The sequence below is a fragment of the Amphiprion ocellaris genome, chromosome 19 (assembly GCF_022539595.1).
Source record: "Amphiprion ocellaris isolate individual 3 ecotype Okinawa chromosome 19, ASM2253959v1, whole genome shotgun sequence".
Classification (NCBI taxonomy): Eukaryota; Metazoa; Chordata; class Actinopteri; family Pomacentridae; genus Amphiprion; species Amphiprion ocellaris.
Window position 1 is genome coordinate 3,793,851 of NC_072784.1, and position 24,648 is coordinate 3,818,498.

A 24,648-nucleotide genomic window follows, 5' to 3' on the forward strand; every position below is an offset into this window, starting at 1 on the left:
CTCCTTCTTCACAACCAGATGAGGTTTTCCTTCTGCTGGCTTCACTCAGAAGATCCTCACAGTGAACATGAGACACCTGAGATGAAGACAGACATCACAGTATCAGCATCAACAGCAGAGGTTCATTTTAAAGTATCTGTCGACAGATTTCCTATTGCATATAGTTTTCCAAGCACTGAAAGACAGAAAGGCCTGCAGTCACTTTAGCTTTAGAGGTGAGGATTTTATTATCCAGTTTATCTGTGCTGTAATTTAAATGTAATAACTGTAGTGTTCATCTTTACTTTGGACATATTCTGGGAGGTTATTTAGATGTCCTACAACGTGTGAATCAGTCATTAAACAATGTTAACGATTAGAGAGTAGATTTACTGTTTTCTCCAGTTTAACTTCAGAGACAGCAGATATTCAGGACTACTGACAACACAGACCCTTAACCTCACTGTTTTGATCACATTTAGGTTTTCTAAATGTTACATTAATGTGAACCAGCGTCTCCACTGACAGTTTTATTAACTAAATGTACCACATTACACGAACACAACACACTTCAGCTGTTTACATGAAACACAGCACAAACATCGTTAGCTTAATGCTACGTTAGCTTTAATCAGGCTATGACTGAGCAGCTACCTCGGTTAGCATCGCTAACATTAAAGTTAATATTTAGCGGATGCTAACTCTCTTCTCTGGTCAACACACACAGAATTAAACTCCACCAACATCTGGAGTGCATGACACACATTATATCTGACACTAAAGCTGCATATAAAGTGCATTAAAAGCGGCACCGATACGAAAACAAATATTTACTTACCGAACTAGGACCATAGGACCTGTCAATCATTCCAGACCGGACTGTCACTCAAGTAGTCCCACCCCCTGGCTTCGTAAAACTTTAACGCTCTATAAAAAATTCAATATTGATTTATTTTAAGATCGACTACCTGATCTCTCATTTTGACCATGAAAACTAACGAAAAAAAATTATATCCAGTCTATGCACCGTACTCTGTTTGGCTCCACACTTGCTGATGACCACTTCCGGTCTCAGAAAATGAAAAAACTGACCTTTTTCGTTTCTGTCTCTACTGTTTTACTTTTTTGTTATTCTAAATATAAAATGAAAATCAAAACATTTTTAAAATTTCGTATATCCCTTTTTGATCATGAAAAGGACAATCGCCTTGTATTTCAATTTTAATTTTTATATTTTAAAACGAAAATCAAATAACCACTCGTTTTTGGTTTTTCAATACTCGTTTCAGAACGGAAAATCCAATTGCCAAAATATACACGGACCCAGTTGTGTAGAAAATCTGAGTTGTGCAGTAAACTGACATGAAACAAAGGAAATTGTTTTTCAGTGATTTATTGAAAATATACAAATATTTTTTAAATGAATTGCACCAGAGAAAGTAAGAGAGAAGAGAAAGTTGAGATGGGAATTACCCAATTAAACAGTGTAACTCCAGTTTGTCATGCTAGTGAAGTGCTACACTGTAATCTGTGGGTGTGTTTCCATTATTCTATGATACATTTGTCATAATTATTTTTCATAGACAAATTATAGCCATAAACTGCACATCAAATGTCTGAGTAACAAATATAGAAACAATCTGGGTAAATGCAAGTTACTACTGTAGTAAAGAACACTTCCAAAGAATGAAGGGAACGGGAATGTATCAATGTATGACGTGATAACGTGTGTCTGTACCAGCTGAAAATGTCCTGGAAAATAATTTCAGGGAAAGAGTGGGAACCCTGATTTCCCTAACTTGACTCTGTTCTCCTGTTGTTTGTTTTGATCGCCTCCAACCCTTAAAAATCTTTAGATAAACCAGGAACCTTCATGGCTCCCTGTTTAATGCATATTTACAGGTTCGTCCTTTTTTAGGGACTCTACTAGAATGTTCTAACAAGCTTTAATGCTCCTGATACTCTACATTTCTGCAGCACTGTCCGTCTGAAACCTCTTGTCCGGCCACATCCTTAAAAATCTGATGATGTTTTTGAAACGTATCAGGAACCAGACCAAGACCTTCAGCAACTGAAGCCTCTTACTGGTTAGATCAAAAAAAGCCATGTGGAAGGTCTAAGCCACCTCTTCAGTCGGTCAACACTCAGGGGAGGGCATCGAGGTGGTGCTGACCTGGACATACCTCGAAGTTCATCTGGATGACGAGCTAAACAGGCACCTGAACAAAGATGTTATCTAAATCACTTTCAGCTAAGTTCCCCATTACAAAAACACCTCTGGAGGAAGTGTGTTAATTCCAGATCACGTGACCTGGTCGTTTTGTTTCTTTTTTGGTCATTTTCAGTCCGTTCTGTGGGCATTTTAGGTCTTTTTGTGGTCATTATCAGTCTGTTTGTGGTCATTTTGTCTCTTTTTATGATAATTTTGTCTCACTGAGTCATTTTGTGTTTTTCTGTGGTCATTTGTGTTATTTTATAACAAAATAAGAAATTGTATCTGTCACATGATGTCATTTCCTCCTGAAGAAAAGACTGGCCAGACTCCAAAGCTTTCTGAGTTATTTAATATAAAGTAGTGTGTGAGTCAAGTGTGGATTTACGGCATGTCAACAGGTTTACTACAATATCTTTATAAATAACTTTCAATTTCAATTTTACTCAATTGTATATATAATATTTAGAAGAATCTTTGTCTAAAAATGCCATGTGGTGTTTGGTTATAGGTGGCCATGTTGATTTTAGACCTGAAAACAGCGAAAATGTCAACTATGATACAAAAAGTCCCGTAATTATATATTGATCCTTTTATGTACAATCAGTGATTAATGCATCTGTCCCTCAGTGGACCATTTAAATGTCAAAGTGGACACAACAACACAAAAGAAAGCTGTTAAGTTTGTATAGAACATTTATTTATTCAGAGCAGATGGCCATAAGATGCAGTCACTGCAAGCACACCACTGTCCAGTCACTACAACACACACTTGCGCTCTCACACACACACACACACACACACACACACACACACACACACACACAGATTTCATACAGTCAATAGCAGAGCAACACGTAACACACTTTGGCCTCTCTCAAGCACTCGCATACAGTCGCTGCAGAGCAGAGGAGACACCGGTCAGGCGTCTGTTCAGATAAGCACAGGCGGAAAATCAAATCAAAACAGCTCCAAATGAAAACAGCTTGGCTTTATCTTTTGTTAAGAAATAAGAAATGAACAGTACTTTTGCTCCACAACACGTTTTGACCATCTGTGTTTTTTCACCATCTGCGGTATTTTGTCTTCGTAGCCTGACCCCCAAACCCCCGAACACACTTCAAAATAATGCAGACGACATGAGATGACCAAAATGAGACCCAAGGAAGGAAGGGGAAAAGGCAAAAATGATGCTTTGACATGATGAGATTAAAAAGCTGTAATCTGCACACAGTACAGGACACTCTCAGCGGTCAGAGGACTAAAAATGAGCTAAATATCTAGTTAAGGACAGTTTGATGCCAGATTGTTAACAATTGTGTTTCTGAAATTCAAAAATGCAGCTATACAAGAGTACAAACTGCATCTGGACAGGACAATTTAATCACTTTAATGTGCTTATTCACTTTCTTGCTTAAGATTAGCTGAGAAGATCGATACCACTTATGAGGACAGGAAGTGGTCGGCCTGGTTTAGCAAAATTTCATGGTACATATAATCAAAAATACTGAACACAAAACATTACATGAACTTTAATTTCATTATTTCAACCAAATTATTAACCTGAGTCCAAATTTTGAACAGGGTGCAGGACTAAAAGACTGGAAACAGCTGGCTTGGCTCTGTTGGAAGATTAGTTTTTGAACACAAACTAGATACGTTTCCTTCTCAGGTTTTAGTCTTTACACCAGGCTAAGTAAGCTCAGCTGCTGTTGGCGATTTTCCACTGCAGAAACTCGGGGCACACGAGATGTGATGCAAACATTTGCTAAAACAGCCACCTAATCGGCTCTTTTAGCATTTCTGAGGAGGATCCAACAACTTTGCCTGCAACATTAGCACCAAAATGCCAAATGTAACCTCAGTTTTATAAGCAAGAAGACATTTTTTTTAAATTGAATGTTATTGAATATGCCTTTCCATATTTTTGTGTTCTTGCAATGTACATAATAAGTAAATCCATAGGCTTCAAACAGTGCAGGTTTAGAACAAAGGCTTGGTGATGTATCTGGTCCAGATCTGGAATGAAGATGAGGTTGTAAACGATCACAGGGCCAAAGAATCAGACTAATTCCTGGGTAGGTTTTCTGTGGGTCAGATGAGGAAGAATTTGGGTTGCCGATGAAATCACAAAGTGAGGGATAACCTCCTAAACCCTTTGTGTAAACCCAAAAGTGACCCAAATCCAATGGAAAATGAGTATCTCCTGACCCACACTACGCATCAAAGGGTTAAACAGTGTTCATTTTGGACTGTTTGGTCAACATTTGTGTAATACTTGTGTCACTGAAATAGGAAATGCTCTTTTAAGATGCATTTTTACATTGAAGTTAGTTTTGTAATGTTGACTACTATCTTTAAATCCCCCCACCCCCCAAGTCGGCCTAAAACAGATCACAAGTTCCTGCAGTGGAAAACAGCTGGGTTCCACTGCAGGAACTTGGAGAGCTGTGAAGACGTGCAGATGATCCACCCTAAGAACACCATAATCGGGTCTTTTAGCATTCTGTTTCCACTGTAGGATCCAACAGCTTCAACCGTGCCAAAACAAGACAAATAGTAGTTCCTGGACGTAACTCCAGAGGGTTTCTTATGTTTGCCTATTTGGTAAATTTAAAGGTGGTGATGTTGAAGAGGAAATGACTACTACTTGATTAGACCCAGACAAAAAGACGCATGTTTTCGTGTCTGGATTTAAGCAATCAGTGGTGACACCAACAAAGCAGTTTTTCAGGGCCACTCAGATGTTACTATCCCATAACAGGTGTTGTTTTCTCTCCCGAAAAGAACACATGCAAAGGTTCAGATTGCCCTAAAGGCCCACAATTTCCTGCAATGGAAAAGGGTCTATATTTAGCGTACAGCCATGATAGTGGTATCGATCTTTTTATCTAACTCTGGGCAAGAAAGCTGAAAAAGCACATTTCCCCAAATTACTCCTTAAATAGTCCAAATTAGTACTTGAAAGGAAGCAGCTAATATTGGTTATGGAAGCATGTTTCACTGAAACAAGTTTGATGCTAATCTTTCAGTCACACTCTGATTTAAATGGGTTTTCTTATGTGTCAAACGTCACATCTCGTGGCAGCATCATTTTCATACGGATATATCAAGTAAGATAGCAAAATGGAAAAAGAGAGAGAGATGCCCTTATATAGTACATACCCATCTATTATATTGTAGTCAGACGAAAAATCACAAAGCAAGGCACATGTTTCAAAGAAAAAACATTTAAAACAATACAAAAAAAGAATAAAACTGAACAACAGGAATTGTTTGTATTATACACATCGCCACACCTGGACACTTGTACACATGTAGGCAGAGAAAACAAATAAAAAAGAATAGTCATAAAAAGAACACTTCCTGGAAATATCCCAACATGGTATCCTACAATGATTCGTCAGCTCGGACCACTGAAGCATGGAGAAGCAAACGGATTCAACACTCAGATTAGATCTGTTCACTTTGAAAAATAGTCTTCAGGATGACACACACATCATAAATACACTTCTTCTTATTATTATTTTTTGCAAATATCCATATATATAATCTCTATGTGATCATAATTTAAATACCACAACTATTCTCTGAAATCTTATTCGTTTATGTAAGGAGTGGCTGCTATGGGACTGTGTGAAACCTATTTTTTAATGAAATACCGGAGAATCGCACCGATCTCTGGAGCTGAATGTTGAGCTGAATCCAACCGTTAGGGCTCTGCCGCTGCTCGCTCCATCCTAACACTTCTTTTTTTCTTTCTTTTTTTCATCCCATGTACATGGTGTCGTGACAACACGCTGAGGAGTAACCATGGCGATGCCGATGAGAATGGTGATGATGTAGATTGTCATGGCAACATGGGGTGGGTGGTTGGGAGAGTGTGGGACGAGAGAGATAGAGGGGTTTGTGTGTTGAATTGTCAGGGAGTCTATCGGAATTTCCTTCCTATCTTAATAAAAAAGGGTCCTGAAAGCAGGAACACAACATTGGGGCTGATACTGACCTCATTAACTGGATCTGCTGTCATCTAGAGGTGCATTAAACCCAACTGTTAGCATAGCATTCACTGCCTCTGCAATCGGTTACATTCATTGACTCAAGGCAGCCTGCTGACTCAGCTGTAGCACAATGTCTGACCTTCTGTTAGCTCACATTTAAAGGATCCCGGCAAGTTCCATGCAGCATACAAACACTAAGCACCACCCCTTTGTTTTATTGTTCAACACATTGAATCAAAGTAGATTTAATGTGGGTTTGATCAACAGAAAAATAGCCTTTGAAATCCAAAATTCCAACCCTAGAGTGTTATTGGAGGACATAACAAAACTTTTGTGACTTTTAAAAAAAAAAAAAAAAGTTTAATTTTCATGTTGAAATTCAAGGTCAGTGAAGTTACCATATATGTTTTCTTGCCCGTTAGTGGTAAAAAAAAAAAAAAAAAAAAACATTCCAAGAAATGTAGATATCATCACTTAGCACAACTACTCAACCATAAAATGTATGAGTTTCATCATCCAATCATGGTTAGTTTTGACGTTTTGACCAAAAATATGGAAGACGACCAAGCTGCAAGTTCGTCTTATTCCAACTTCGGAGAAAAGAGGAAGTTTGATCTGTTCCAGGCCTCTGCTAATTGGTCAAATGCCACGATGTAGTGTGATGTAACATAAAGTGATCTTCGCTGATTGACTGGGTGGAAACCACGATCCTCCACCTCACTGAGAGGCAGAAGTTACCAAATATGATCACTTGTCCGATGAAGGGCTACCAACTTTGTGTAGTCATGGGGTTGTGACTAATTTAGCCCAGTCGGCTAGTTGGAGAGCAGGCAGTTGAGCAACATTTAGTTTGATTCACTACAGACTGAGTGTGTCAGACTTGAAAAACCCCCATCAAGGGTTGATTAGTTTTGCCAAGAAGAATGGGACAGCATTGCCACACAGCTCATTAAAGTCTATCCTCACAGCCGGCAAAAATTAATCTACTGAACTGTGGGAATATAATTAATTAAAATTACTTTTTAGACATGCGGTTTTCCATTTTTTTCTGTTGATCAGCGTCAAAAAACAAATCTATTCGGTGTTGTAAGACAATAATGGGCTCTGGATAGCTTATACTGGTGCTGCATGTATTTAAAATTTCAGAAAAACAAAGCAGTGGTATGAGACTGGTGATCTCTATCAACCTGTACCCAAAGGTTAGGTAACAGCAGCAGTATCAGGAGAGAAAATATGTTTAAAAATGAAACAGAGGGCGCCCCGGTGGCTCAACAGGTTGAGTTGGCGACCCATAAACAGCAGCCATGGGTTGGAATCCAGCCCATGGCCCTTTGCTGTAGGTCCTTCCCCCACTTTCCTTCTTTCTCTCACTGCTGTCCTGTCAACAAAGCCAGAAAAATAACTTCAAAAATGAAACAGATTGGGATTCCTGATGTTTTTTGGAAACTGGTCAGCACTTAGATGTAGCTTACTTCCTGTTGGTCCTGACTTCAACTCTACCATCTTCTGTCTTTATCTCCTTTAACCCTCGTGTCGTCCTGCGGGTCAAAATTTACCTCTTTTAAAGTTTGAAAATGTGGAGAAAAAAAATTTACAGTTAAACTTCTGATGTCCACATTTTCAACATTTTTGGGAAATCTTTGAACATTTTTTGGTGGAAAAAAAAAATGTTAAAAATGTTTCTTTAAGAACATTCACAAAAAAAGCAACCCGAATCCAGCAAATGTTGCTGAATTTTTTTTTGTGAATGTTCTTAAAGAAAATATTAGAAGCTTTACTGATATATATGGAATCACTTTAGATATTTTTAGGATTTTTTTTGGGAAGATTTTTACAAATTTTTTGAAAATAAATTTCAAATTTGGGGATTTTTTTTTAAAAAATAAAACTTTTAAGGGAAACTTTTAAGGAATTATTGGAATTTTCTTCCTGAAGGTTCCTTCCTGAATTTTGGGATTTTTTTCATACAAGGAAACAATATTTTTTGGGTAACTCTCCTGCACCAAAAAAAACTGTTTCCTTGTCTGAAAAAAATCAAAAAAATCTGCAAAAAAAATTCCCCAATTTTCTGAAAATTTGTAAAACCTCCACCAAAAAATGTTCAAAGATTTCCTGTTGAATTGTTGAAAATGTGGACATCAGAAGTTTCACTGTGAAAATATATTTTTTTTCCCACATTTTCAAACTTTAAACTGGGTCAATTTTGACCCGCAGGACGACACGAGGGTTAAATCCTGCAGTCATCACCCTTTAACTGCATCTTCTACCTACTTTATCCTCAGTACAACCTGCTGTAGCGTTCCTCAATTCCTCCCCTCCTCTCTCATCTTTAGTTTATATTGTGCAGGCTCCCGTGTGTGTGTGTGTGTGTGTGTGTGTGTGTGTGTGTGTGTGTGTGTGTGTGCAAGCCAGTTGCATGGGTCATTGTGCTTCTCCTGTGTGTGTGTGTGTATGTGCACGTGGGTGAGTGCATGTACAGGTTGGATGATGATGAGGATGTGAAAGAGACGCAGCAGGGATAGGAAACTAAACTCCATCCTGAATTTCCACACATAATGCACACATCTGTCTCACACACACACACACACACATGCATGCACGCACGCACACACACACACACACCTCAGGAGCTGAATAGTCTCGTTTTGGTCACAGATAAAAATTTTTCCACCAAGTCATTTACATCGTCACAACACCAGAGGTCACCATTCCACACAGAACCAAGACATCAAACCAAAGAGCTAGAGATTCATATTTATCGGTATATTATATATTACTGTGCTAATGCAGGACTTTTTCAGTAGATATAAACTCTCCATGCTTAGAATGTACACATACCATTCAGTACACAGTTGGTTTTTCAGTATTAGTTTAGTTTGTCTGGAGTTCTTAAAAGACTCACGTTTTGATTGCAGTCTCCTCCATTTTGTTGCATTTCTTCATTTGTTTTTTTTTTCTATTTTTCTCACCCCATCAGTCATTTTTGGTCCTTTTTTTTCCTCCTCCTCCCTCTTTTCGTGTCCCTCTCGTCATCCATTCTCCACTCCTACTCTCCCTCTCTGCCACAGGTCTGTCCAGGCCTGCTCCATCATCATTTCCACCTTTCCCCCCCGACAGGAGATGAGAGGAAGAGGAGAAGAATAAGAGTGTTTTCTGTAGCTGACGGACAAACGGACGGACGACAGGGAAGAGTGATGAGGGGATGAGCACGGCAGACAGAGAGAAAGAAGAGGAGAAGGAGCGACAGATAGAGAGAGATAGAGAGGCGTGTTGCCCGTTGTGCCGTCTGAGTCACTCCTGATGCTGCGTTGCTGTGGAGACACGCTGACTGGTTGCCGTGGTTACTCCAGCATGGCGTCCAGCTGGTCGGCCAGGTCATCGAACATGCTGCCGATGTCGTCGAGGATGCTGACCGTGGTCTTCTGCTCAGCCACGGAGCTGGATGTAGGTGGACACACACACAGAAGCATGAATTCATAGCATCTGATACCACAAACCTTAGTATAAAAGTTGCGAGAATGTTAGCATTCTGACATTAGCATTTAGCAGAAAGCGCAGCTAGCAAAGTCTGCTAGGGTTGCAGAAAACGTGTGATCATCTCCACAGTTTTTCAAAGTCTGCAGAAAGCATAAATTGGCCCTGTAGGGTTAGCAAGTCCTTGAGAACCACTCTTCCCTTAGTCTTGTTAAAATATTCTTTAAGTACTTTGTTTTTGACTCATACTTTGTATCAGTTTTCATTTCTCAAATCACGACATTTATTCTGTGTAGAGACGCACTGATCCGAAAGTCGTGCTGAGATTATGAGAATAAATTTGTGCCACTGGAAACTGAATTTGAATCAATAAAGTTAATCTTATTTTATTTTAACTTGCTGAACTTACTGTGACAAAACGTACACAATAAGTTAACATGTGCATGTGTGTGAGCTCCTTACTCTTCCTGCCGCAGTATTTTATCCTCCACGGCCTGCAGAGCAGCAGCCAGAGATGCGCTCGTCTCCTCCAGCTTCTGATGCACCAAAGAATCCACACCGAAGTCTGGCGTCGTGGTGGGTGGCGCCGCATTCCCTCCTCCCGCCATCCCGCTGTCCACCGAAACGCCCCCGATGGACGAGCGCGGGGGCTTGACAGGCGGCGGGGTGGGGCTGGGAGTGGCGGGGGTCTGGGGCGTCTGTGGCGTGGTGGGGGTCTGCGGGGTGTGGGGGCTCTGGGAGGACGGGCTCGTCGGCTTGGCGTTGGGCGGGCTGGGGGTGTTGGACGGAGGGAAGGAAGGGGGCGAGCTGGTCTGTCGAGGTACAGGAGGGTGCTGCTTGACCGAGGTCGGAGCCGGAGCCGGGGTTGGGGAGGGTGGGCTGGTCATGGAGTGGATGAGCTTGGCCGGTTTGGGTGCCGTGGGCGGGGGCGCTGGTTTGGGCGACACCGGTGGAGGGATCTTCTTTCCTTCCACTGCAGAGAGGAAACAGAATGAGTGGATTACTGTACTGCTGGAGGAGTTAGTTACTGTGTGTCATTTTTACTTTGCCAAGGAACATGGTGGAGTTCTGTGATGTTTGTTTGTCTGTTTGTATATGAAATAGAAACCACAGTTTCATCCACATAGAAAGTGAAGGTACACACTGCAGAATGTGTGCCGCTTTGTAGGACTCATTAAAGTTTTAGTATAAAACCACTCATCAATACCGCTATGAAAATCTGACTTTTATGCAACTTTCTGATTTGTAACTTTCCCAAATGCAGAATGAGGACAAAGAGGCTGGTGTGGTATGATTGGTATGATTTTATAGCTCCGTAACAAACAACCACAACGTACCTGCAAGGATTTATTATAACAGGGTTGCTGATCAATGATTCCATGATTAGTTTGCTGAGGACTTTTTCTGGTTTGTTCAGAAATAATTTATTGCTTTGAAAACTCTCATTTTGACTTTCCCAAACCAGCAGTAAATTTTACACGAACTGCATCTGAATATATCAATGTGCCTCTAAAAAGGTCAGTTAGCTTCAGTCGAAGTGCTTTTCAGAGCTCCATACCAAACTCCCTCCATTCACAGCTTTCAGAATTAGTAGTTGGAGTGTCTGCATTCAGCGGTTTCTGTACATCTGAGCTTTACAGAGAATCAGCTGGAAGACTGGGATTAGTGCACGCAATTATCCTCGGCTGAGACAAAGGTCGCTGCGATATTTTGCATTACTGATGTGAATTTCATTTACAGAAATAAATTGGAGTGTAATATAAATACAGCCAAACAAAAATGATTTAGAGGGAACAATGGAAGGAGAAAGCGGAAGTTTTCAAATGAAAGCTTATTACTATCCAGTACCATATATAAAATTAAAATTACAGAGGACGCAAAGGTCCCTGTGTGCTCAGTTACAAAAATTTTTTACAGAATTTATACTTATTGCTTCTTGTAAATGATCATATGAATACTTAATGTACGATTTGGCCTGCTTTATTAAACAAAAGGCAGAAATCCAGATGAAAAAGTAGGCACTTGGGGTAGAGCTTGGGTTGTTTTGCTTCAGTGCGCTGTGCATTATTACGTGGTAATGTGTCTGTGATGTAGAAAGTTGGTCTTTTTTGCTAATTACTGTGCATTTCATAATTTTTCCCTAAGGTGAATTACTGTAATTTTGCATGTTTCACTTGAGACATCGACTCCACACTTTAGCAAACTATGAAACTGCCTTTGTGCCCGAGTCAGTTTCCCAGAGACATGATGGCATTCCTAATGGGATGTCTAAGCCAGAAAATGTGAGATTCTGTTATACATAACAGCTCCACCATCAGCACCAGCAGGATTTATGGTAGCAGATCTGTCAGACATTCGGTTCAGGAAAAACTGTCCTAAAGTGAGTATCCCCATTTGGACAAATGTTGCGTTTTGTCTCTTTACTGTGACGGGAGATTTCCACCTGCGGCTGCACAACACATGGTATGACTTGGTTCATTATGAGCATAGTGACACCTTTACAAGCTAGAGTGACTCGTAAAGGCTCAATAATTTTTTAACGCCTTTTTGACCCCCAACAATTTTCCAACATTTTGAATTTGGGGTCTATTTTGGAGGGTACAATAAAGGACAACCCCATCAATCCCTTTTGTCTTCCAATGTAGCTGGACAACATGCTGTGAAAACAAGTTTGTTCAAAGAATAATGACACTTTTAAAGACTGAAGTAGTAGTTCCCCCGACCTCTCAGATATCTGAACTTAAGCCCACTTTAATAGGCAATGTACAATCCAGCTTCACAAAGAAGGGAAAGGTGTTCATCGAATATCTTACCCTTCTTTATGACACCAGAAGTGTTTTTCATACAGTGTGAGTACCTGGACTTCCTGGTGTCCCCGGGCCCGGCAGGGGGACTCTCTTGTTGGAGACAGGCTGTGGAGGAGTCTGAGGGCCTCCCTGTCTCTTTATCTGGGCCACGACAGGTTTTGGGGACACTGGAGGCTTTGGTTTCCTCACTGGACCTCCTTCATTTGCCACTGGAGCTCCTTGGTCCATGCTGTCCCTGCGAGTAGCGGCAGTCACTTGTGGTTGAGGTTGATGTTGCGGTTGAGGTTGCGGTTGCTCTGTCACTCCAGCGTCAGACACCGGGCGGCGTTTCACGGTGGACGTGCCGTTCTGGTAGGGTACCGGCTGAGTGGTGTTGGGCTGCCCGGTGCCCACGGGTTCCCCGTTAGCCGCAGCCAGGTCTGAGTAGCCCTCGGGCTCCTTGTCCCGGCTCTTGGGCCGTCGTTTGACGGTGGACGACTCCTGGAGGGTGAAGTCGGAGCCGTTGGGGTGCTGCTTGGTACTGCGGGGCCGTCGCTTCAAGGTAGCTGTAGCCTCGACCCTGGAGATGTCCTCCTGGGTGTAACCGCCATCTCCCTGGGGCCCCTCGCTGTCACCCTGCAGGCAAACACAAAATACACACTAACGGAAAATTCATACATTCGTGGTAAGAGGTCATTGTTGCACAAACAGTCAAAAGCATTGACAATGATAAACAGATAGCACAAATAAAGCTTAGCGAACACAGAAGCTTCACTATGGATTTGTAATACATTAGCGCACATTTAACTTTAACACAATACATTACATGGATATTGAAGGTGCAATATATAGATAGACAAATAGGCAGATAAGCATATAAGCATAAAGATAGATAGATAGATAGATAGATAGACAAACATATAGATAGATAGCTACCTGTCCTTCTCCTTCTCCTCGGCCCTGGCGGCGGATGGTCAGGTTTCCGTCCTCTGCGAATGGCAGATTCTCCGATGAGCTGCCGCTGCCTCCCGAGCTGGGATGAGGGGAGGACGGAGGGTGGGGTGAGGAGGAATTTACAGGGGGAGGCGAGGTTTCAGGCTGGGTGGCAGGAGAGGGGAAAGCCGAGGGAGTTGGCTGGTCACGCCTAGCAGCTGCCACCAGCTCACTGACGGGGCCACTGATGGTCCGCCGTCGGTTCACCACCTCACCATCCAGACCAATGGCTTCACGTGTTTTACCCACCTGGTTGACACACAAGCACACCATTGACTTATTTGCCACATAAATAAATCACTTCAGTTTACATTATAGAGAGGCAGATTATATACAGTACCTGCAGGAAATTCTTCTGCAGCGCCATGCCTTTGGCTCCACCGCCTATAGACGACATCTCTAACATGGCGGCGATGCTCCGTACGCTGCCCATGCTGTTCGTCTCCACAGCAGGTGTCTCCCCGGACACTCCCAGGTCGCTGGCCCGCCGTTGTTGGTGGTAAGGCACATCCAGCATCCCCCCTGTGGTGGTGAGCGTGTGCTGCTGTGTGTTAGCATCCGTCAGGTTGGAGTTGGAGCTGGAGATGGCAGAGCTGGAGCGTTTGGGCGGTGGCGGGGGTGGACCTTTCTTCTTCTGACGCAGAGCGAAGGACTGGGTCTGGCCGCGGCTGGCGTTCTTTTCCTGGTTGCGGACGGACTGGCTGCGGCTGACACGGTGTGTCACCGTGGCGTATTTGACCCCGTCTCCTCTGACGACGGCGGTGCTCTGACCTCCCACTACTCCTACTTGTCCTTCTCCATTACCCCCTCTTCCTCCCCCTCCTCCACCTCCCGCCCTCTCGTCACACTCGCCATCTGAAACGGCATGTCTGTTGAGGCTGTGGGCGCGTTTCTTCTGCAGAACTGAGGGATCTAGTCCTTCTTCTTCTGCCAGCTCAGCCTCTGGTGGGAGACAGAGGAGTGGGACCTGTGGTTGTTGACTCTCTCTCACCTCCATCTCCTGCGGTTGTGGGTGGTGCTGAGGGTGTGCCTGGTGCTGTGGGTGGGCTTGGGGTTGCTGCTGCTGCTGGGGCTGAAGCTGACACGGAGCTCCACGGTGGGTGGGAGACTGAGGGGGGTGAGAGCGGGGTGACTGAGGTCGCTCCCCTTGGATGAACTGCGGGGACGGCTTCTGCTTGGCCTGGGGGGAAGATGAGCTCTGGACGGAGGATGTGGAGGACGAGGATGAGGTCCTGGTCTTGGTGGGAGTGTGAGGGGGTGTGTAGGGAGGCGCAGGCTGAGAGTGGGAATGGGAGTGACGATGTTTGCCTTGAGACGACACGCTGCCCCTGTGGGAAGAGCTGCTTCCCTGGCTGCTCTGCTGCCTCATAGTCCGGGCCTCCTTCTTAGGCGGCCCACCTCCTCCCGTCATCGCCTCATCGTGGTCTTTGCTGAGGCTGCGTGTTCGCTGGGCTTTAACCTCTTGACCGGGCTGGGTCATGGCGCTTTGCAGCTCGGTGCTCAGCTCGCTGTCCTGGAAGGTGCTCATCTTTGGAGACATTATCTCTGTAGAGGTATGAAGCATTCACAGAACATAAATATTCATCTTGATAAGTAATGAAAGTCAGATAAGCAAAGTAAAACTCTGAGGGAAATGTTTGACCACTGGGGGATCTCATTACGGCTCATTAAGAGACTATCATTATCAAATTAATCATCTGTTAGCTCACCGTCTGGAGGCGGGCTGTCCATTGACATGACATCCTGCTGCTGTGTGATTGGTGGAGGCTTCTTTCGGAGGGAACCCCGCCCATCAGAGCCACGCTGCATTTCAGCCAGCCGCTTCACCGCCAGCATCAGCTTTTTCTGGTGGCCTACAACATCACAGATTAGAAATACTGTTCAGCTTAAACAAGAAGTCAATATTATTCTCAATTATTATTTCATGTCAAGTCTCTGTTATTTATTTAGCACATTTTAAAAACAACAGCTGTTCAGCCAAAGTGCGTTCCAGTCGCTTGATGGCAGACGTTGACACCTGCAGACTATCAGTGCATACAGTAAATTTATTTCTCACCCAGTTTAGTGATGCCGATTTCCTGCAGGTCCTCCCAGGTGATGTCCGTGATGAAGTCAATGTTTTCGTAACCGTTCTGCACTAACACCTGGTGGTACTGACTTAGACCGATAGCAGACAGCCACTCTCCTAGATTGGCCTGTAGGAACCAGCATCAGTCAGGGTGGATCATGGAGACAAGCACTAATACTTGTAGTCTGCCTTAACAGACATGGCTTATTCCATCAACAACAGAATGATAGTGGACACTGAACCAGACAAACATCTAACTGGCCACAAAACCACTGTGTGGGAATGTGTGTGTTGAGTTTTACTCACAGGTTTCTGCTCAGGCAGCCACTCTGTGACACTCAGCTTATTAATCTCTGATGTCATCTTCTTTCTGTGGCCAGGTTTAGTTATCCCTATCGCAGTCAGATCCTATGCACACAAGCAAACGCACACATGTGAGTGAGATAGTAACATGTTCAGGCATTTTCTTCAACATAGTTCAAATAAAGTCTCCTCAAGAGCCCAGCAGTGTCTCTCTCTCACACACACACTCAGAGAGGAAATCTTGCCACTCAAGAGACGGCGTGACAGAAGCAAATGTCTCAAAATCATAAGTAAAGCAGAAGAAACAAAAGCAAATGTCTGCAGTGAAAGAAAGCATTTGAAAGAAAGAAATAGATCCTCTATTGTTTAGATTGAATTCAGCTAGTAGTTTCTTTTTTTTCTCATTGCTTTTGTAACAACTAAACGTGTTCGTACTGCATTTGAAAGAGTTGGAAGTCACAGAGTGCAATTTCATTTTTAATTCATCAACAAATACAGTGCCACATTAACTTTACTCCTGTGGAATTCACTGGTAGTGGTGGTGGACACTTTCACAGGTACACGAACTTTCACACCTGAAACACACACACACACACACACACACACACACACACACCCACACACACACACACACACACACACACACACACACACACACGGTTTCATAAAGCAATATAAGCAGATGTGACAACACAGTGGGAAAGGCCTTGATTCTGTAACACGTCTCTGATAACAAAAGGCTTTTTAAGTCAGCAAAGCTCTGAACACTTCAGCATGCACACAGTGTGCGTATAAACACACAAATAATTTCTATGTTATAAATTATTTGTGTTGGTGAGCGTGGCAGAGAGCGTCAGTCTGGTTCCTCAGAACAGGCGGCAGCAGCAGCAGTGTTGGAGGTGAGGGGAGGGTCAGGAGGTTGAGTCGATATATTTATCCATCTACTGGAAGTTTAGAAAGTTTATTTTTGTTCAGCTGCACTAAATTTAACTGGCGCCTTGAAATGGCAAAAAAAGTAAGATAAAGTTACTGTAATGTGGAAACGTAGAATTCAGATTACATGGTACTTTACACGGTACTTTACACGGTAGCAATGTTTAGCCTGTTTTTAAATATTATTTTATTTAATTGGAAACATTCTCTATTTTTTGGCTTCAGTAATTCTGGATAAATTATGCACAGCAGCTACTATCTTTAAAACTTTGAATATATGATGCAGTAAAACTAAATGAAAACTGTTAAGTTACGATAAGTGTAAATGTACTGTTTGATAAAAGAATGGTTCGGCATTTTTGGAATTATGCTCACATTTTCGCCCACATTAAAGAAGATCAATTACACAATTATGTTTGTGTGGTAAATATGAAGCAATATGCTGCTTATTACCAAGACTAGAAAGAAAGGGAAATAGTTTGTCACAAGAGTGTTATTAAGCTTTTTGTCTAAGAAAATAATTTCCCAAAAACCTCAAACTATTTTTTTAAGAGAACGGAAATCTTTTTAAGCTGTGTCTTTACACAATCCTCCCAAAATTCAACATGGCAAGGTTGTGGAGCAAGGCTTTGCTTGTGCATTTTTAGATTTCAGACTACCTCCAAGTGTGTAAAGTGTAGAAAAGTTAAACCAGGACAGGAGTGGCAGGAGGCAGGGAAAGGACAGCTGACATCAGTTTGGTTCAGTGGTTTAATTGTGCTCATCTGGGTTTGTGTTTTTAAAGTAAATTATATACAATGATACACATGCATTTCGACAGCACAAATCCGAGTCGTGCAGACTCGTTTCCACTGTGGTCCTTGGATGTGCCTGTGACCTCTCAGGGGTTCAGGGGTCAGTTGCCTTACCTCCGGGGTCATTCGGCTAATGGTGGGCAAGTCATACCCAGCGCCCAGGAAGTTTGGAGCGTAGACCTGCAGCTGAAAGTCGCTCAGCCATTGGACAACGGCCTCTGAGCTCTACGGGGAGAAAAAACAGGGGGCATGCGGTCACTGGCTCCGTGTCTGCTTCTTCGACAGCCATTTTTCCTCAGCAGAGCCAACTAGAGCCAAACAGGGGCCACAGTTTAGATAGTCACGTTTGTCCTGTTGTCACCGCATCTTTACAAATGTCAGGAATTAAGCATTATAAAGCCTTAAACAAGAATGATTATCACAATTCATTATGACATTATAACATGACTGGTTCCTGATAGTCAAGCCCTGGTCAGCCCTGCTTGGCCCTGCAGTGAAAACCAGGCTAAAGGTAGGAAGGAGAAAGGCCCAGCCTGTAGTTATGGATATGGTGTTTTTGTTAGCTTTGAATGAGGCCTTTTATGTTTACTCATTTTATCTGACAAATAATATTGTTTGTTTATTAACTGGCCTCCTGTCAATTTGCAAAAGTGGTCGTCACACTAGTAATTCAAGGTTTGTCGTGCATTGAACATTTTACAAATATTTGTATTTCAAAAGCTACTGTTAGCCAAGACAAACTAAACTATGCCAGTTCGATTAGCAAAAGCAGATATTTCCCCCTTGTTTTAAACTGAACAATGCTAACTCTGACAGATATTCATTCGTGTATTTATATCCAAGTAGAACAACAAATTAATCCAGATCAGCTATTAGGATGTACAGATATGCAACCTTGTTTAAATGGTGATAATTTGCTGTGATGTGCTGCTCAAAATGCTAATGGATAACAGTAAATAAATGAACTACAAGACTGTAACACTCCTGCATGACTTTTCCCCTCGTGCTGCTTCTTTTTAAACCCCCACATCCCTCCCATCCCTCTTGTCTTTCTCCATTCATTCTTCCTTTTTCTCTCTCTTTCCTTCCTTCCAAAAAGAAAAGCAAGACTTTGATTCCAGAAACAAGTCTTGCTTTTCTTTTTGTGTAAAGCAGAAATGGGTGGAAACAACCTTTTTGCCTGATTATGACTATGGAGATGTGTTGTAAATGAAGGCTTCTGCTAATTGTCTTAGCATGTTGGATAACGTGTATCATGGGGCGCTGAGATTCATTATCAGATGTGGTCCTTTTACTCACCACTGTGTGCTCTAGTCTAAAGTTAACTGGACATCTTTAAGTGTCCGACGTCTCAGTCATTGGTGTTTATTTACAGAAGCATTCTGGGTACTGTTCCTACCTATTTGTCTGGTCTTTTAAGAAGGAAACATGGAAGTACAAGTCTCTGATCTATGGATACTCTGCAGTTTGTCATCCTCAAAGTACGATCTGAACTGGGAAAGAAAACATTTAGGTTTTCAGCACCTGATGCTTGGAAAAAATTACAATCTCAACTTCAAGCCCTTGTTCCACAGAATGAGTTTAAAGTTCTGGTGAAATCATTACAGTCTACCTTGTCTGTATGCAAGTATTATATATGAGGCGAGTGATGTCTGGTTAAATAAATGCTAAATAAAAAAAAATCTACATTTTTTCCCACTGTCCTTCAGAGATGATTGGTCTTCCTCGACATCTTTGTTCCTCACCCTGCCGAGGGAGCTATCAGGAGGCTGGGTGCTGAGGAATCAGGGCTCCAGCTAACAGATGGTCATTGCAACATGGCTTACATGGTAGCGCACACACACATGTACCGCAGGCGCACAACCACCACAACCACCTGCTATTTAAATATGCTCGCCGGTTTATCAACCTGAAATTATTATACAATGAGACGTGAACTTAAACGCATATCCAGACACATACACACTCAATACAGTAGATGACAGCTTATTGTACATGGTGTGAGCTCATTTTTCACACTTTTGTTGCGCCAAGCGAGTCCACCCACGCCATGCACACTGCTGGGCATCTGCCAGCACACACACACACACACACACACACACACACACACACACACACACACACACACACACACATCAATATCTTAACTAGAGTTCTGCTTGCCTGAGGTTCCCTAACTATCAGTGTAGAGGAATTTATTCCAGCAAAAAAAAAAAAAGTACTGCAATGGAAGAAGAGAAGCTGCAACTAAAAGGAGTGAATAACAATGGACAGCAGGTAGCAGATAAGAGAAGGACAGGATTCTCTCTCTCACAGACACAAGATTCCTCGTTCACAAGAGCCACACAAGATCCAGTCACACACTCACCGTGTCGTGGCTGCATCCGAACACTCGCAGCACGGATGAGGCCAGCTGCGAGAGAAACCGCTGGGACATCTTAGTGTGTGTTTGTGTGTGAGTGTGACAGTGAGCGTTGAGGTGGCCGAGGAGCTACCTTCCCATCATGCTGCAGCTCCGGTGTTGATGCTGCTGCCTGTATGTGACTTGTGTGTGTTTGTAGACTGAATCTGTGGGGATTTGGGACTGTCCTACCTTCCCCTCGCCCGGCCCCTCCCCCTTCCTGGTTGCCGTGGCGTCGTAAGGCGGCGCCTCGTGGAGTGGACAGCCCGATTGGCTCGATGTCCGAGAGGAGCTGATGGAGCCTGTCGGGAGAAATATCATTGGGCCGTTACAAGCTGTGGCCCTATCTGTGTACGCTTACATCGATCAACAGATGAGTTTACTCGGCTCGCTCTCTGACCTCTGCCCTCCTCCTCCAACTCATTTCTGGTCGGTATCCTTCATTTCTTGGAAACGCAACCAATCGAATTCTTGCTTTCCAAGACAGAAACAACCCTCTTAACCAATCACACCCTTCTACACTTCCTCCTACATCCCCTGCCTTGGCCATCTGTCTGCTGAACAAGCCAAGATCTGTGTGCGTGTAGAAATGATATGATGACATTTTTAAAAGACCACTGATTTATGTCTCTTGTTTTTCTAACCCAACGCTCTCGCTGTATGATTTTTCATCTTTTTCTCTCTACTAAAAATTCTTCTCACCAGTTTCGTGACATTTGCAAGCATTGTTAGCGTGATTCATGTCACACAGAGTGATGTCTAAGACAATAAGTCAAGCACACGGACAGGGTTGAACAAAGATCCCTCTCTCCTCTGGTCGCAAATTTTGATTTTGCAGGGTGGCAAAGGCAAGACCCGCCCTCCTCTGCTTCTGATTGGCTTACCCTGATATTCTCCCCTAACATAATTGAGTTTTCCCTTGCCATCCAACAAAAAGAAAATGCGCGTTCTGGTAACCCCTGTACTACCTGGAGGCTGGTCCACAGACTTGGACTGCTCCAGTAGATGCTCCTTGGCTTTGGCAGACTGGGACAAGACTGTGGCTAGAAGCTGCAAATACACACAGACACATATATTTATAAGCACATGCAGGCATTCACATGAACAGGCATGTAGCAACTTACATTTCTTTGCATTAAAGCAGCCTTCATTCATTTTTTGACCACTGGAGGGCAGTGAGACAAGCTGAAAATACAACATATTATCACAAGTTGTAATAATGAACATTTTAACTAATAGTTGCTTGAGGGTGTAAAATCCAAACAATGACCTGAAAGATGCTAAAATGCTCCACAGAGCTGAGAAGAGTTGATGATAATTGTGGGTTTGACACAAGAAATAACCACTGTCAGAATACTGAATTCTATGAACTTATCAAGACAAGAATGAGGTTGGCAGAGAAGCCTGATTGGAGAAATATTATGTGACTTATGCTGACTTTTTAATATTGCGCTGCAATAAAAATGTGCCTCGCACTAATGAGAATTGAGTGGAGTGAGACGGAGAGAGAACGGAGGCTCTCAGTCAGTCTGGGATGCACAATTTTGCTGCGTGGATGTTTTTGTAGGTTTAATAGTGTATCACTCACAGTTTCTTAACAGGAAACCTGCTGAAAATGTATGGCATGCAGATGTCTATATTTATCAGTGGCAAAGGAACACATACAGTACAATGACTGTGTGGTTATATGTCTGTGTTTTCATATGTAAAAATGTACAGATGAGTGATACATTTATGAAATAAACAATATATTTCATGTTTTTAAAGTTATTTTTTGGGCCTTTTTGTTGGCTTTGTTAGATAGGTTAGTAGAGGCAGACAGGAAAGTAGAGAAAAGAATGAGGGAAAGACCTGTAGCAAAGGGCCATGAGCTGGAATCGAACCCAGGAGATCGCATCGGGTACTATAGCCCCTATTTATGGGTTGCACCTAAACAGGGGCGACCCACTTTTCACTCTGCTTTCATTTTTCATTCATACACTACAGCTGACTGTTCTTCTGGGCTATTTGTGGTTTCCAATGACTGTGATTATTATGCAGCTTTTGGAATAATCAATAACTGACCTTACAGAAAAGATGTTGTGGCAATACATTAGTGTGTGTGTGTACCAGTATTACTAATGTTGTGGGACATAAATCTACATTATGGGGACCTGGCTCTCTTTTGGGGACGAAAAGAAAGTCCCAACAGTACAAAGCATTTTTAGGATACAAATTCTAGTATACAGACTCTATAAAGATTTTAGTATACACAGTCTAAGTTCAGCATACACTCAGGTTTAGGGTAAGGTTAGGGTGTGTGTGTGTTTGTTTTTATTTCCTGGTGGGGACTTGGAGCTGACTGCACAGCAACTCATCACCCGTCACCATGGGGACCAAATTACAGTCTCCATGGGTGCAATATATTTTTTGAGGGTAAAGTTTTGGTTTTAGGAGTATAGTTTGAGTTTAGTCAAGATTAAGATGAGGGGTAAAGGAAAGCATAAGATCAGTGTTGTGTCACCACAGGGCTAATGGCACAAATATTCGTGTCCGTATGTGTTCAGTACCTTAACCCCCTCAGCCTGTGCATGAAGGATGTGTGCAGCACTGCCGGCACTCTGACCGCTGCCCGACGACCTTACACTGGTCACACTGCCCGAACTACCCACACTGCTGCGGTCTCCACCTGCAACAAACACACGCACGCACGCACGCACGCACGCACGCACGCACGCACGCACACACACACACACACACACAATAACATACACATGCATCCACACATGCATGCAATCATCCGAACAATATGCATCGTTTTTTTTCATACAAATGCACACATGCAACAAACAGATGAATGCACACAGTCACACCCACACACATTCACACACACAGGCACGCGCGCACACACACACACACACACACACACACACACACACATTGAGTGATTTAGCTGATTTCCAAAGCAACATGGTAAGAGATGTGACTCTCCTTTGAAATGCACTGGGCAGCGTGTGGTTGGATGGACAAGACGGACAGACAGTTGACAATCGACTAAGTGACAAACACAAAAGTGGAATAAAGACACTTTCACACACATACACACACACACTGTATCTCGCCTTCTTTCTCTCCGTTGTCTCCACACAACACACAGACTGTAGACCGATGCAGATGGCTGCAGTCCTACACATAAGGCCATTGAGTTAAACTAAGCTTTAGATGGAGGGATAAGCAGTACATGGGAAACTGTCAGAAACAGGTCAAAGAGTATCTGACAGCCTTCAGACAACATCGTCTCAAACGGTTGGGTGGATTCTACTCTTGGGCGCATTTTCACTACCATAGGCACTTGCAAATGGAAGTGCCTGGTAGAAAAGTTTTTGTATTTTAACGGACGTCAGATACTATTTGACCCCGGTCAGACTTTAAAGAATCAGGGGTTGAGGGCTCAGCGCAGCGCGGCTTAGTTACCTGCCACGGGTTTGCGCAGTACCCAGATCTCTTCGTTGGAGCCTCCATGGGGCCCGCTGGACGGGGTGGGAGAACTGTGAGGACTTGCCTCAGAGCCGCGACAACCTTCAACACAGAACACCACCGTTAGCCGCTAACCGACCCTAAAGTGGCCAAGGAACCTCCTGTTGTTTTGCTATCTAGAATTTGCATTTAACGATGAAATATTGTTGGCCACACAAAACTTAAAAGTAATAAATTATTTTCGCAGATTAAAAATGTTACAATTCGCGTTTAGCCAGTAACCACTGAAAGTAATGGTTATTGTTGATAATTTTCTAAATTGCAGTTAAAACCATCAATCGTAATAGCTGTGAGAGCTTTTACTGTTACCTGGTAAAGTACTGCGAACTATAAAAACTTTAAAGCAAGCTCATTTTGATCTATACTATAAAATCAGTTGTAATGTCCAGCTTTGCATTGTAATCTGCCTTAGGTTCCCGCCGGATATTTTTAGAAAGGAAAGGGTAATGTGGGGTTAATTGAATTAATTCCAAACTTGAAGACAGGAAGTACAGAGGGGCCAGTAGGAGGGAGGGATGGTGGAGTAAAGGCGGATAAGGGAGGTTTTAAAAGGATATAGAAATCTTAAGCTTGCATACACTCTTCAATTTCATTGTCACACACATGCTTGCACAAACACACACACACACATACACACAGAAAAAAATACAGCATATATATATAGATATATGAAAACATTTATATACCCATAGTACATAAATAAATCCATAACATGAATATCTGTGTATATACACATATATGCCATAATGTACATACACATACATATATAATGCATCCGTAAGTGTGTGATTATATATGTTGGGCTTTCAGAATGGGGCTGCTGTAGTGCATTTGGAGAGTGCCATAAACCATAATAACCATCTTGCTAAGAGTTTATTAATGGTTTATATGTGTAACCGACAGTGCTCCAGAGAAACACACACATTAAAAAGTTCCTTTTGCTTTCATGTGATGTCACAGCTCCTTCTTGTGGCCATTTTGCATCCCTCCAAGTGACCTCAGATGAAGTCCTAAGCAGTCTGTTTTCAAAGACCTCCGGCAGCTTTGATTTAGAACGAATCATTTGTGAAATTTGATGTTTTCAGCCAGTGCGATCAAAGCTTAGGAAAATGTGCTGAGCTGATGCACTTATCGTGAAAGAGGGTGCTGCATTCCAATTTTGGACATATAATGTGACATAGAATTGGT

General features: G+C 42.7%; 1 protein-coding gene across 10 annotated transcripts in view; it reads right to left on the minus strand.

The window, feature by feature from the left end:
• Positions 1–2,869: 2,869 nt before the first annotated feature.
• Positions 2,870–24,648, minus strand: part of caskin1 (CASK interacting protein 1) — a 130,813-nt gene continuing 109,034 nt past the window's right edge. For 2 of the 10 annotated variants that reach the window (XM_055005028.1, XM_055005035.1), the window contains 13 exons: positions 23,398–23,502; positions 22,494–22,612; positions 20,913–20,994; positions 20,137–20,246; positions 17,658–17,768; positions 15,820–15,921; positions 15,502–15,640; positions 15,155–15,298; positions 13,786–14,990; positions 13,389–13,694; positions 12,524–13,112; positions 10,129–10,639; positions 2,870–9,630 (listed from right to left, as the gene is read on the minus strand). In XM_055005028.1, the coding sequence (XP_054861003.1) occupies positions 9,534–9,630; positions 10,129–10,639; positions 12,524–13,112; positions 13,389–13,694; positions 13,786–14,990; positions 15,155–15,298; positions 15,502–15,640; positions 15,820–15,921; positions 17,658–17,768; positions 20,137–20,246; positions 20,913–20,994; positions 22,494–22,612; positions 23,398–23,502 (3,620 nt within the window). In that variant the 3' untranslated portion in view covers positions 2,870–9,533. Of the gene's footprint in view, positions 9,631–10,128; positions 10,640–12,523; positions 13,113–13,388; positions 13,695–13,785; positions 14,991–15,154; positions 15,299–15,501; positions 15,641–15,819; positions 15,922–17,657; positions 17,769–20,136; positions 20,247–20,912; positions 20,995–21,068; positions 21,130–22,493; positions 22,613–23,397; positions 23,503–24,648 lie in introns of all 10 variants that reach the window. The other 8 variants (XM_055005033.1, XM_055005037.1, XM_055005031.1 and 5 more) reach the window with 6 other exon arrangements.